Source organism: Peromyscus eremicus, chromosome 6, assembly GCF_949786415.1.
Source record: "Peromyscus eremicus chromosome 6, PerEre_H2_v1, whole genome shotgun sequence".
Classification (NCBI taxonomy): Eukaryota; Metazoa; Chordata; class Mammalia; order Rodentia; family Cricetidae; genus Peromyscus; species Peromyscus eremicus.
In genome coordinates, this window is record NC_081421.1 from 63,607,371 (window position 1) to 63,621,136 (window position 13,766).

Sequence of the window (13,766 nt, forward strand, 5' to 3'; positions counted from 1 at the left end):
TCCGGATCTATAGAACCCGGGGGCCTCTTCTGGAGACACCCCGGCATTTGGTCCCAGCAGCCATGTCCAAAACTGATGTTATAGAGTGGCCCTCCGGGGAGGAGGGGCCCAGCATGGCACGGGCTATAGTCCGAAGCATGGGAGGCTTTGTTCTGGGTTTGTCCTTGGCCACGGCCTATGGGCTTCTGGAACTTCTGGTGGAGGGACGCAGCCCCTATGGCTGCCTGGTGGTCACTGTCACTTTGGCTGCCTTCCTTAGCCTGGGCATGGGCTTCTCCCGCCAGGTCCGCGTCAGTGTCCTCCTGCTGCTTCCCCAGGCCTTCTCCAGTAAGCCTGGCACCTCGGGAGCAGGGCTGGGCTGGGCTGGGCTGGGTTGGCTGGGGGTGGGGGGTGGGGGGTGGAGGGTGGGGGGTGGGGGGTGGGGAAGCATTCTAACAGCTAACATGAAGGAGTACCTGCTGCTGCCTTGGGGCTGGGGTCGGGGCTGTGATTGAGCTGCGGTCTCCCTAGGGCAGGGCCGGATGCTGCTGTTGGTGGCTGCCTTTGGGCTTGTGCTGCAAGGGCCCTGTGCCAATACCCTGCGTAACTTCACCCGGGCCAGCGAGGCTGTGGCCTGTGGGGCAGAGCTGGCCCTGAACCAGACTGCTGAAGTGCTGGAGAGAGCCAAGCAGCCCCTTGTCAGTAAGGTCCCCAGCCTCTACCACTGACTCCCATCCTGTGAGGTCTAATTCCTCTCTGTTGGAACGCTGTCCGAACCTGAGTGGCTGGGCCTGGGAAGCCACTTTCCTGTCCAGCTCAATCTTCTTCCCCTTGCTCCCAGCCTCTTCTTCACCTGATTATTCTCACACCCCAGCACCCAGGCTCCCTCCTCTCTGGGAGCCGCCTGGCACTCCCTCCCTGCAGGAAATGGTGAGAATCAGCTCCTGGAGAAAGAGGCCCACCACAAGGCCGCCCTTTGTCCCTCAGGTGCTCTGACCAAGATTAAAGCTATTGCCCAGAGGGCCAAAGTGGTGGCTGACCGGGTACGCAGGTTCTTCCGGTCCATCATGGATGGTGTGAAGCATGTAGGTAGGTGTTGCATGTCTGGTTTGAGAGGTCCACATGCCCCCAGTCTCCTTCTCCCAGTCCCTCTCCAGGCCTGCTCAGGTCTCACTCCACGCAGCATGTCTGACCACTGACCAGTTCCGGGGTGAGGAGGTGGGCTGGTGTTACCCAAGTCATTGAAAAGGCCTGGGGGACCCCTGCCCAGAGCACTGACTGAACAGCTGTCCCCAGCCAGGGCCCTGCGGAACGTGTGGTACTGGCTCCTTCACATCGGCGATGTGTGCAACTCAGAGCTGGGCAACCCGTACACAAAATGCGCCCGGTTATTCGACGATGCCAAGGACAACTGTATGGAGATCATGCCGCAAGTCTATCACCTGTGTTTTGTGGTCATGCCCTTCAAGTTGGTGCTCTGTGGACTTGCCAGCTGTGAGAGAGCCAGGGCTCCCCTGCCAGGAGGGCACGAACATGGGGCTGGAACAGGGTGTGAGAATGCAGGATCTGTCAGAAAGCTGGGGGCATTGAATATGGAGCCCATAAGGATGCTGGGTTCTGTGAGGAAATGGTGGGCAATAAAGTAAGACTGGTATTCGGGAAAGCACGGTGGAGAAAGGCTAAAAACGGTCAGCAAATGTAGAGACCAATGGGAAAGGTAGAAAATCTAGACAGCCCCGAGAGAGGAAGGCTCCAGAGGTGGGCAGGCAGGCTGCATCTTTGCTCCCAGTCCTCACGCTGAGCTCCCTGACTCTCAGTGGTCCAGATGTTCTGCGTCATCCCCACGTACATCCAAGTCTTCCTGCGAAAGACCATCAGCACCCGTGAGTGACCCCTTCAGCCCCCGCTACCAGTGTTCTCCTCCTCTTACTGTGGCCAGCTGAAGTCTCCTGGTCCATATGCAAGAACGCAAGAGCAGGGAAGGACTTTGCGGGGTCACCCAGACGAATGTCTAAGCTGAGCTGATTGAGAAACTGAGGCTCAGGGAGCGGGGGGAGGTGCTTCATCAAAGCCTGGCTTCAGAGCAGAATCTGGGAGGAACAGGGCCTCCTGCCTGAGCATAGGTCATGCGCGCAAGCTGGGAGGAACAGAGCCTCCCACCAGAGCGCAGGTCACGCTCACTCCTCATCCGTGAGGGAGCATAAGCCCTAGGCCAAGTCTAGTGCTGTGTGTCAGGAAGATGTCACTGTTTCCTAGTCTAGATCTGGGCCCCGGGAGCTCTGGCTGGTTTGTGAGTTGTACAATTCCTGGGCCGGGCAGCCCTCACTCCATCAGCCCCCACCCTGTCAGTCAGCCCCCCACCCCATCAGCCCCCACCCAATCAGCCCCCACCCCATCAGCCCCCACCCCATCAGCCCCCACCCTGTCAGCCCCCCACCCCGTCAGCCCCCCACCCCATCAGCCCCCACCCCATCAGCCCCCCACCCCGTCAGCCCCCCACCCCATTCAGCTCTGCCCTCCTAACTATCCTGGCTCCTGTCTCCTCTGGCCCCGCCGGTCCCAGCTGTGTTGAAGCTGCTTAACCAGGTGCGTCGTGAGTTTGAGTTCAACATGACAGCCACGCACTACTTCTCTGTGGACCTCAATGCCTCTCGGAGCCTGTCCCAGGTGGCTTTGGACCTTCACGAGGCCGTCAGCATGAAGCTGTACAGTGTCAGGGAGGTCCTGGCTCTGATGGGCTACACCTTGCCTCTCCTCTTTACACTTCTCTACCTCCAGTGAGGGGCTGGCTAGTCCTAGGGCCTGTGGGATAGATGGGCGGCCGCAGGGCTGTCCATCTATGGAATCTTGGGGGTGCGGGGAGTTGGTGGGGCGGCATTGCCTGGGGCGCCTGGGGGTCTGGTAAAGAGAGCCGAGGAGTCTCATATGCGCCTCTCCTCCTCAGAGCCCTGTGGTATCGGTACTGTTACCTGAACTGGGACAATTTTGACAACATCTATATCACCAGCCGCTTCTTGCACATGGAGGCAGTCCGCGCCGAGGCAGGGTTGCCCACAGTGCTGCCGCTCAGCTCTCACGAGGCCAGACGCTACATCCAACCAGGTCAGGGTGCTGAGGGTGGAAAGGGGCTCTGGGGCAGCAAAGCCTTCCTCAGCTCAGCTCGTATCCCTGACCCTGTTTTGGAGCATAGGGACCAGAGGGAAGAGAGAGGACTTCAGGCTGAGAGGGAGACAAGGAGAGCACCCTGGATCAAGGGATGCGAGGTTGGGAAGGCTTTCTGTGGTGAGGCAGGGGGGTGGATGTGCTAACAGGGAAAGGAAGGCTGCCTAGGAGGTAGGAGTCAAGCAGGGTCCGGGACGGACCACTGGTCCAGGGAGAGCTGCAAGGCTTTTCCATCAAGCCCCTCGCCCTGAAGAGTGCTCCTACCCTTGCCATGCTCCTCACAGTCTCTTTTCTTTTTGTCCTCTGGGTGAGCAATTAAGCTGAACTTGATATGGGCATCTCCCTAAGAGTTGGGATCCATGGGCAGGAGAATTGGGGAACACACTCCTGATCACCTACTCCTTCAGGCTCCATCTTCCTGACCCGATGGGAGAAGATTTTTTTTATGTTGGGGACGTTTGACCTCGCCCGTCACCTCCTCCTTGTGTTCCTCCTGGTCTTTCTGGACTACGCTGTCTTCTGGGTACTTGACCTGGCCCGGTACCACCTCCAGGGCGAGATTGTAGCCCGCAGTGAGTGTCCACCCCTCCTGTGCCCACCCACCCCGTGCGTGCGTGCGTGCGTGCGTGCGTGCGTGCGTGCGTGCGTCCTCCTCCCTGGGGCTTCTCCCGGGGGACTCTCTGGATAGCTTCCCGCCTCTGCCTTCTGTCTGGGTCAAGGACACAGGGTAACGGCATAGCTAAGGCCCGAGCTGTGAGCCAAACTGGCTGGATTCAAATCCTAGCCCTGTCCTTCGTCAGGAGGTGATTTTCAGTAAGCTGCTTGGGAGCTGGGGACAGAGCCCCACGCACGGTGGCCCAGGCTCAGCCCCCAGCACACACACACACCGAGGACAAATCGCTTCACCTCTTACAGCTTCAGGCTGCTCATCTGAACAGTGGAGCAATGGCTGCTCTCCGGATCACTGTAAGAAGGGAGACTAGCTTTGCTTAGACTCCCCTTGACCGGTGACTGAGACTGCGTCACAGGCCAAGGAACGTAATTAGCCTGAGTTTGTTATTTGCATATGAGGACACAAAGAACAGAAGAGAAACCAACAGACAGACAGACAGGCCAGCTCAGTGCGTAAAGCCCCTGTCACTTGTCACGGAGGTTTGACCCAAGTTAAATCCTTAAAATGCTTGAAAATGTGGAAGGAGAGAACTGACTCCACCAAGCTGTCCCCTGACCCCCACACATGTGCTTCCCCGACCACACATACACACAAGCCGACACTAGTAATAAAGAAATGGAAAAGAGGGCGGGCGGCGGGGGCGCACACCTTTCATCCCAGCACTCAGGAGGCAGAGGCAGGCGGATCTCTGTGAGTTCGAGGCCAGCCTGGGCTACAGAGCGAGATCCAGGCCAGGCTCCAAAACTACACAGAGAAACCCTGTCTCGAAAAAAAAAAAAAAAAAAAAAAAAAATGGAAATGAAAAGAAAAATCGAAACTCAAGGCAAACATAAAGCACAATAATAAACCAGGTAGTGGTGGCACTCACCTGTAACCCAGCACGTGGGAGACTGAGGCAGGAGGATTGGGTGACTAGGCTACATAGTGAGACCCTGTAGGAGAAAAATGACCAGCTTTCGAGCAATATTAAATGCTTCTGGGACGGTCATGAAGTTTATGGCAGTGCCAGAGAGCCGGATCGTGGTGTTAGGACAGAGGCCAGGCCTCAGTGTACCTTGAGAGATACCTGAGCACCAAAGGTCCTGGGTGAGGGTGTGGCTCCTGCCCTTGGCCTGCACGGGAGGTGGTGGGGACAGAGCCACTGCGTGAGTGTCCCTCCCAACGTCTCTGTGCTAGGTCCTGTGCTAGTATCCATAACGGTGGAGGGGACCGGCTATTCGGGGAGTATTTACCGCGACCTGGTGTCCGCTTTTGATGTCCTGCAACAAGGCAACATCAGTATATTGTCCCGGCGCTGCTTCCTGCATCCCTCAGAACCGGACGCCAATGGTTACATCCTTATCGGTATTTATCTCACCTAAGAGTGAAGACCGGGGTGAGGGAGCACGTGGACCAGGAGTGTGGCCGGTGCCTTGGGCGGCGGGCAGTGCTCACTGTGCGCTGTGTTCCCAGGTGTGGCCAGTGGGCAGTGCTCACTGTGTGCTGTGTTCCCAGCAGTGTGGCCAGTGGGCGGTGCTCACTGTGCGCTGTGTTCCCAGCAGTGTGGCCAGTGGGCAGTGCTCACTGTGTGCTGTGTTCCCAGCAGTGTGGCCAGTGGGCGGTGCTCACTGTGCGCTGTGTTCCCAGCAGTGTGGCCAGTGGGCAGTGCTCACTGTGTGCTGTGTTCCCAGCAGTGTGGCCAGTGGGCGGTGCTCACTGTGCGCTGTGTTCCCAGCAGTGTGGCCAGTGGGCGGTGCTCACTGTGTGCTGTGTTCCCAGCAGTGTGGCCAGTGGGCGGTGCTCACTGTGTGCTGTGTTCCCAGGAGTGTGGCCAGTGGGCAGTGCTCACTGTGCGCTGTGTTCCCAGCAGTGTGGCCAGTGGGCAGTGCTCACTGTGCGCTGTGTTCCCAGGTGTGGCCAGTGGGCAGTGCTCACTGTGTGCTGTGTTCCCAGGAGTGTGGCCAGTGGGCAGTGCTCACTGTGTGCTGTGTTCCCAGCAGTGTGGCCAGTGGGCAGTGCTCACCGTGTGCTGTGTTCCCAGCAGTGTGGCCAGTGGGTGGTGCTCACTGTGCGCTGTGTTCCCAGGAGTGTGGCCAGTGGGCGGTGCTCACTGTGCGCTGTGTTCCCAGGAGTGTGGCCAGTGGGCAGTGCTCACTGTGCGCTGTGTTCCCAGGTGTGGCCGGTGCCTTGGACGGTGGGTGGTGCTCACTGTGCGCTGTGTTCCCAGGTACCATGTACGGCCTGTGCTTCTTCGTCACTCTGTTTGGCAGCTACGTCACCAGGCTGCGGCGCGTCATCTGTGCCTCCTATTACCCGTTCAGGGAACAGGTGAGGGGCTCCAGAGCCAGCAGCTCTCGGCTCTGGCCCTGATGCTAAGCTGTGGGCTGTCTGTCTCGGCTTTGAGGATGCTGAAGTCCTTAGCAGCCCCCATCCCTACCCCTCTACTGGAGCCCGGAGCCAAGACCTAGCCCCCAGGTGGAGTCAGGAGGAACGGTGTCCTTCTGGCCAGGGCCTCCTGAGGCGCATCTTACTTCTAAGGCTTTGCTGAAACCGCAGTGGTAGGGCCCTGTGACATACTGAGGTGTCCTATGTGACAGCTGGGATGCAGGGACTCCAAGGAGGCAGGATGAATCAGTCTAGTTAGGCTGACAGGCATTTCAAGTAGACGAACTTTTTTTACTTTTTACATTTTTAATCACGTGCGTATTCTTTTCTCTGTGTGAGTATACTCCCTGTGTTTGTAGGTGCCCACAGAGGCCAGAGGTGTTGGATCCCCTAGAACTGGGGTCCTCTAGAAGAGTAATACACACTCTTAACTGCTGAGCCATCTCTCCTGCCCCGGGAAGAAAGGCTTTTTTTTTTTTTTTTTTTTTTTTCCCGAGACAGGGTTTCTCTGTGTAGTTTTTGGTGACTGCCCTGGATCTTGCTCTGTAGACCAGGCTGGCCTGGAACTCACAGAGATCCGCCTGCCTCTGCCTCCCAAGTGCTGGGATTAAAGGCGAGCGCCGCCGCCGCCGCCGCCGCCGCCACCACCACCACCACCACCACCACCACCACCACCACCACCACCCGGCGGAAGAAAGGCTTTTTTTTTTTTTTTTTGGTTTTTCGAGACAGGGTTTCTCTGTGTAGCTTTGCGCCTTTCCTGGAACTCACTTGGTAGCCCAGGCTGGCCTCGAACTCACAGAGATTCGCCTGGCTCTGCCTCCCGAGTGCTGGGATTAAAGGCGTGCGCCACCACCGCCCAGCAGGAAGAAAGGCTTTTAATGAAACATTATCATTTAAAAAAAAAAAAAAAAAAAGCGGTTTTACTAGGGGATCGATAAAGAGAGATGGAAAACCAGAGGAGGAACAGCTTACTTTGCTGAGGGAGGTCCTGAAGGGTTCCTGGAGAAATGGTCATTTGGAGTCAGAAGGAAAAGAGAGGCAAGGAGTGGGGCTGGGTGCAAGGGGGCGTGCCAAGGCAGATGGACCAGGACTACTTGTTCCCATCCGGGGTTCCGCCCCGCCAGGAAAGGATCTCCTACCTCTACAACACGCTTCTGAGTCGTCGAACCAACGTGGTGGCTGCGGTGCACCGCTCTGTGATGCGGCGGGCAGCTGACCAGGGCCATATGAGCATCCTCCAGGTGCTAGCCTTCAGGTGCGTCTAGTGCTTCCCGATCGGGATGCGGGGACAACCAACAGACAGAAGAAGAGCCAGGGGTCAGAATGCATCTCTGTGCTTTCCAAGTGACAAGGAGTTGGTTGAAGAGGGTATCCAACTCATACCTTTCATGTCCTGGAGGAAGAATTAAGGACAAGAATTTTATTTATTATTATTATTATTACTATTATTATTTTGGTTTTTTTCAAGACAGGGTTTCTCTATATAACAGCCCTGGCTGTCTTGGAACTCACTTTATAAACCAGGCTAGCCTCGAAATCACAGAGATCCACCTGCCTCTGCCTCCAGAGGGCTGGGAGTAAAGGCACACACCACCATGTCTGGCTAAGAATTTTACGTTTAAAAAATGTTTTGTTTGTTTTTATTTTATGTGTATGGGTGTTCTCCACCTCCACGCATATCTGTGCACCATGTGCACGCAGTGCCCACACAGGCTTGAAGACAGCATCAGATCCCTTTGGACTAGAGTCATAGATGTTGTGAATTGCCATGTGGTTCCTAGGAATTGAACCCGGGTCCTCTGAAAGAGCAGCCAGTGCTCTTCACTGCTGAGCCGTCTTTGCAGCTCCAAGGATACAATTTTGTTTGTTTGTTTGTTTTGGTTTTGGTTTTTTTGAGACAGGGTTTCCCTGTGTAGTTTTGGTGCCTATCCTGGATCTCACTCTGTAGACTAGTTCCAGGCTGACCTCAAACTCATAGAGATCCACCTGGCACTGCCTCCCGAGAGCTGGGATTAAAGGTGTGTGTCACCGCTGCCCGGCCAAGGATAAAGTTTTTAAAGAAGATGTATTTATGTGTATGAGTGTTTTGCCTGCATATATATATATATATATATATATATATATATATATATATATATATATATATATGTATACCAAGTGCATGCCTGGTGTCTATGGAGATCGAAGAAAATATTGGATCCTCTGGGCCTGGAGTTATGGATGATTTGAGTCATCACGTAGGTGCTGGGAACCAAACCTGGGTCCTCTACAAGAGCAACAAGTGATTTTAACCACTGAGACATCTCTCTAGCCCCACTAAAGATTCCTGGAGTGGGAGAGGAAGGAGAGGGGAGCAATGGAGAACAGTTGCTACAGTCTGAAAGACAGGCCAGGGCACCCGGAGGTCTCCCTCAGATCTGCGGGTTGGTCTGGATGTGCAAGGTTGGGGTTCCTGAGCTTGACATTGAGGACCTTCCTTCTAAGGTGTCGTTGCCTGCATCCTTTGCTCAGCCAATTTTTGCTACATCAGTACTACTGCCTGGGCTGTGGGCAGTCTGAGGGCCAAGGGGACATGGAGGAGAACTTTGTGTCCTGCAGTACCCCAGGCTGCAAAGGTGAGTACCCTTCTCCCTGAAGGACTCACGGTGTTTGCCCATGACAGTCAACCATGGCTCTTCCTTTCTGGAGTTCTCCCTACCTTTATGTGTCCGTTCCATTACGATGCATCTTCTCATTTACATAGCTCCCTTCCCCAGAATCTCCTCCATTCCTCTGAGTGCAAGGGGGGTACTTGCGTGTGTGCTTAGTGTGCATCCTTGACAAGGCTGGTCCTTCCTCCAGGGGTGGGGTGGAGAGGCAAGGCCAAACACTAGGGATCACAGGTGACGGGTTGGCTCAAGCCTCCTTGCTCTCCTGCTCTCCTCCAGGTCTCTACTGCCCTACCTGCTTCCGTCTCCTGGACAACACCTGTTCTGTGTGTGCATCTCCTCTCTCCAAGCAGGGCCACCTGGATCTGGAGCTGTGAGTCTTTCAGTGCGGGGGAAGAGGCTGCAGTCATGGGGGCAGTGGGAACGATGCTCTTCTCCCAGGCTAGCTGTGGGTCACTGAGACGGTAGCCTTCTCCAGGGACTCCAGTGACGAGGAAGGCCCTCAGCTCTGGCTGGCTGCAGCTCGCAGACGGACCCCCGAGCAGGTGCTGGAACTTCGACAACATCTCCAGGAAGCACTGGGCAAGAGCCTCTCAGGCGCGTCCCACTCAGAGTCCAGGTGAGCGGGAAGCAAGTGGAGGTGGCACCTGGGGACTGGGAGCATGCTCTGTCCCATCTGCACGGGCTCGCTGAGTGCCTGGCCCTCTGCAGGGACTGGAGGCCCGAGGAGACTGAGGTGTGCCAAGTGCCTGCTCCCCAGCCTGCAGTCGCTTACAATGTGTGTGTGGGGGGGCAGTGGTGGCACAAGACAGCAGTCCTGTGTGGAGCTCCTGACGGAGGAGTCACACTACTGCGATGGGAAGCTATTAAAACACACTTCACAGAGTCAGGCATGGTGGCGCACGCCTTTAACCTTAGCACTCAGGAGGCAGAAGCAGACAGATCTCTGTGAGTTCGAGGCCAGCCTGGTCTACAGAGTTTCAGGACAGCCAGGGCTAGAAACCCTGTCTTGAGGGGGAAAAAAAAAAAAACACACCAAAACTTCACAGAAAAGGAGAAAAGTAAGCTGGGGTTTGGGGGCGACCTAGTGGTTTGTTAGGCACATGTTAAGGGAGGCGAGGAAGCCGTGGCCTATGTGAGTTTGGAGAATGTAAAACATTCAGGAGGGTAAACAAAGTCCGAGGGTGTGTGTGTGTGTGTGTGTGTGTGTGTGTGTGTGTCTGTGTCTTTGTGTTTGGGTGTGGACCTCAGAGAGTGTTAGTGTGGGGAAAGCTTCACAGGCCATTTGAAGACCTTAGGTGATTAAGGGATGCATTCACATTCATCTGTTTTTGTTTGTCTCAAGGTGTAGTCCTTACTGTCCTTGAACTCCGTAGACCAGGCTGGCCCCAAACTTACAGAGCTGCACCTGCCTCTGCTGGGATTCAAGGCGTGCAGGGTCACTCCTGGCCTTGGCCTCGTGCTTTGTAGTGCTTCTTGTTTGAGTGCTGGGATGACAGACAATGGCACCGTGCCTACTTCTCTCTCCCTCACTCCCCTCTTCCCTTTTCCTCCTCGTCCTTCTCCTTTGTGGTGTTAGGGGTCTAACCCGGAGCCTTGCGCATGCAAGGTATGGCTTTTTTTTTTTTTTTTTTTTTTCCCTTTGAGACAGGGTCTCACCATGTAGCCCTGGTTTGCCTGGAATTCTATTCTCTGGGAATGCTGGGATTAAAGGTGTTCACTCTTATCACCAGGCCATTCTCTCTCTCTCTCTCTCTCTCTCTCTCTCTCTCACACACACACACACACACACACACACACACACACACACTCACCATAGCTTGAGTTCTTTTTGTTTATTTCTTGTTTGTTGAAATAGGATTTTTCTATGTAGCCAAGGTTGGCCTTGAACTCCCTTCCCTAGGGCTTGGATTGCCTGGGTGGTTCACAAACCCTGTGGTCTTCAAAGATGTGGGGAGTGGGGGGGAGTGAGGTGAGTTTGATCTGCGTATTGAGTTTGAGGCCAGTCGGGACTATATGAGACCCTGTCTTAACAAACAAATAAACAACAAACACGCTTGAGGCCAGAGCGAGTTCCCTGCTAACTAGGTCATTTTGGCAAGACCAGAGAGACAAAAGGAAGGAGTAAGGCTAGACAGACAGCTTTGAGGTTAGGAACACGTGCAAGCTGGGTACTGGTGGTGCAAGCCTTTAATCCCAGAACTTGGGAGATGTTCAAGGCCAGCCTGCTCTACAGAGTGAGATCCAGCACAGCCAGGGCTACACAGAGAAACCTTGTCTCGGAAAAAAAAAAAAAAAAAAGAACACTTGCTGTTCTTTCAGAGGACTCAGGTTCAGTTCCCAGCACCCACATAGCAGCTAACAGCTATCTATAATTCCAGTTTCAAGAGATCCAACATCTTCATATATATATATATATATATATATATATATATATATATATATATATGACCGGAGATGGCTTTGTGGTTAGGAACACTTGCTATTCTCTTCCAAAGGACCTGAGTTCAATATCCAGCATCCATGTTGGGGGATGGGGGACTTATAACCACCTGTAACTCCAGCTCCAGGTGATCAGATGTGTCCTCTGGACAGGCACCCATACACGTGGTAGATAAACAGGTGGACACACAATGCATAAAAACATATGAAGTTTTAAAGTAAAGGGGAGGGAGAGATGGAGAGAGGAAGAGCAGGAGAGAATCTATTGTGAAGACTACCCTAATAAGCTAAGGAGGCAGAAGGGCCGGGCAGGAGGCTGCTCAGCCGGTGGTGGAGGTCTGAAGACGAGGTGCTGAGCTGTTGGGTCTCCACGCAGGCTTCGGGCAGGAGGGGCAACAGGACTGCCCATTTGAGACTAGATGTCTGTAGGGGCACCCAGCTAGAGCCGCCCAGGGAACAGGTGCCAAGATGTCCAGCAGGGCTCTGTACTGGAGGTATCATCTCTTTAGAAAATGGGTTTGATCATCCCCTTCCCTGGCAAGAGAGAGGGAGACAGAGACAGAACCCTAGAGAGCTCAACGGCAACCCTGAGCGGAGAGGCTCAAGGAGAGCTAGTCCATGGCAGCAGGCCAGATGTGAGCCACAGGCTGGGGACCAACAGTCACTCCATAGTTGAGAGACCACTGGTGTGGTTTGCAGGGACATTTTTCATGGCATCGGGATGGCTAAAACCAGATCACGAAGCAAATGGCAAAGACAGCTCAGAAATGGAGTGTGTGGCTTCTGTATGAGGGAGATGGTTTAGGATCCCTTTAATATATAAGTTTTGCGATTAAAAATAGAGAGCTTGTTTAATTATTTATTTCTGAGACAGGGCCTCACTATGTAGCTCCTGGCTGAGCTGGCATTTGTTATATGTACCAGGCTGGCCTTGAATTCAGAGATCTGCCTGCCTCTGCCTCCAGGAGTGTGTGAGATTTAATCCAGTGAGATTAAAGGTGTGTGTCCATCCAGCTTTATTTATTTTTAGAATGATTTCACTATACGGTCTAGGCTGCCCTTGAACTTGTAACCCTTCTACCTCAGTCTTCATAGAAGGAAAGGTATGTGCCACCATGCTTGGCTCTAAGAAGGGAAGCTCAATGATAAAGAATTGGCTTCACACACAACGGACCCAGCACCAAAAGACGTTTCGCACATTTAGGACATGGAAAAGAGAACACTGAGGCCTAGGGATGTAGTGTAGTGGTAGAGCACCTGTTTAGCATGCACAAGGTCTTGGGTTCCATCCTCAGCTCTGGACCAGGGTGCCCAAGGAACGAGGGTGTGAAGAGACAGGTGAATGCGGCTGAGGTAGTGTTAGTGAGTGGGCTGCTCTGAGCCTGAAGAATGGAGAGTTTTCTGAAGAGACTCCAGCCTGCTCCAGCCTCACTTTTCTCTAGGGAGTAGGAGGCAAGGACACCTGCTGAGTGAGCAGAGAGGTGGCTGGAAGTGGCATAGTTTCCAAAGAGTGGGTGGTGGAGGCCGCCATGTCTGCTGTGGGGAGGAGTGTGCAGAAAGCTGGGCAGGGAGGCTGAGGGATTTCCGGGCAGAGTTAAGGCAGGGGATAGTGAAACCTTGATGACGACTGTTCCATGTTCCTGGTCAGAGGTGGGTTTTTTTTTTTTTTTTGTCTTTGGTGACAGGGTCTCAGCATTATAGGCCAGATTGGCCTGAAATGTGTAGGGATTGTCCTGTCTTGCCTTCCTGAAGGCTTATTACATGGATTTCTCTTGCAAATATGGTAGCCATGAGTTTGAAGACTTTTTTTTTTTTTCTTTCTGGATGGGTTGGAGAGAGGACGGTTTGGGAAGCAAACAGAGGCATCTTCAGTACTGAGGTGATTGCCTTTGAAGAGGATGGGTTGCTGACACCCTGGCTGGGTTGGGGAGGGTGTTCTAGTGGCTACGTCCTCATTAACTGTGACAAGCGCTGGCAAAGCAGCAAGTGTGGTGGCGTGCGTCTTTAGTGACAGCACTCGGGAGGCAGACGCAAGTCTGTGAGTTCAAGACCAGCCTGGTCTACAGAGTGAGTTCCAGGACAGCCAGGGCTACACAGAGAACCCCTGTCTTGAAAAACCAAAGAAACAAACAAACAAACAAACAAAAAAAAACAACCTGAAACAGACCACCACCGCCGCCGCCGCCAAAAGTAGATGGGCGGGAGGGCAGCAGCTAAGTTGAGCAGGGATGATGGTTAAGGTTGCCCACCAGTGGTTTTGAGCTTACTGAGCCCTCCTCTCCTCCCAGTGATGAGGACCAAGGGAAGGAGCCCTAAAGGATGCTCCCTCAGCATCTCCCAGCTCATCAGTCTGCAGGCCTTCCCTTGCCCGCTGAGCCCCAGGAACTACCTCAGAAATTCACTGCCCCCCAAAGCAGCTCCCTCCCCAGCCTCAGAACCTCCTGACCCCCTCCCACCCACCCCCAAAATAAAGGAACCAAAAGTCGACACAAGTA

The 13,766-nt window shown here is 54.1% G+C and overlaps 1 protein-coding gene across 2 annotated transcripts; it reads left to right on the plus strand.

Annotated features, from left to right (window-relative positions):
• Positions 1 to 22: 22 nt before the first annotated feature.
• On the plus strand, positions 23 to 13,729 carry Dcst2 (DC-STAMP domain containing 2). 2 transcript variants are annotated; one of them, XM_059265673.1, is made up of 15 exons: positions 23 to 327; positions 511 to 681; positions 967 to 1,068; positions 1,276 to 1,473; positions 1,797 to 1,862; positions 2,543 to 2,756; positions 2,924 to 3,081; positions 3,549 to 3,713; positions 4,991 to 5,158; positions 6,021 to 6,121; positions 7,306 to 7,436; positions 8,666 to 8,796; positions 9,109 to 9,202; positions 9,308 to 9,448; positions 13,560 to 13,729. In XM_059265673.1, exons 1-15 carry the CDS (start codon positions 63 to 65, stop codon positions 13,585 to 13,587), a joined length of 2,133 nt encoding a protein of 710 aa, XP_059121656.1. In that variant the 5' UTR covers positions 23 to 62; the 3' UTR covers positions 13,588 to 13,729. The 2 variants fall into 2 exon arrangements, with proteins under 2 accessions (XP_059121656.1, XP_059121657.1); XM_059265674.1 differs by having other exon boundaries at positions 8,693 to 8,796.
• Positions 13,730 to 13,766: the final 37 nt, after the last annotated feature.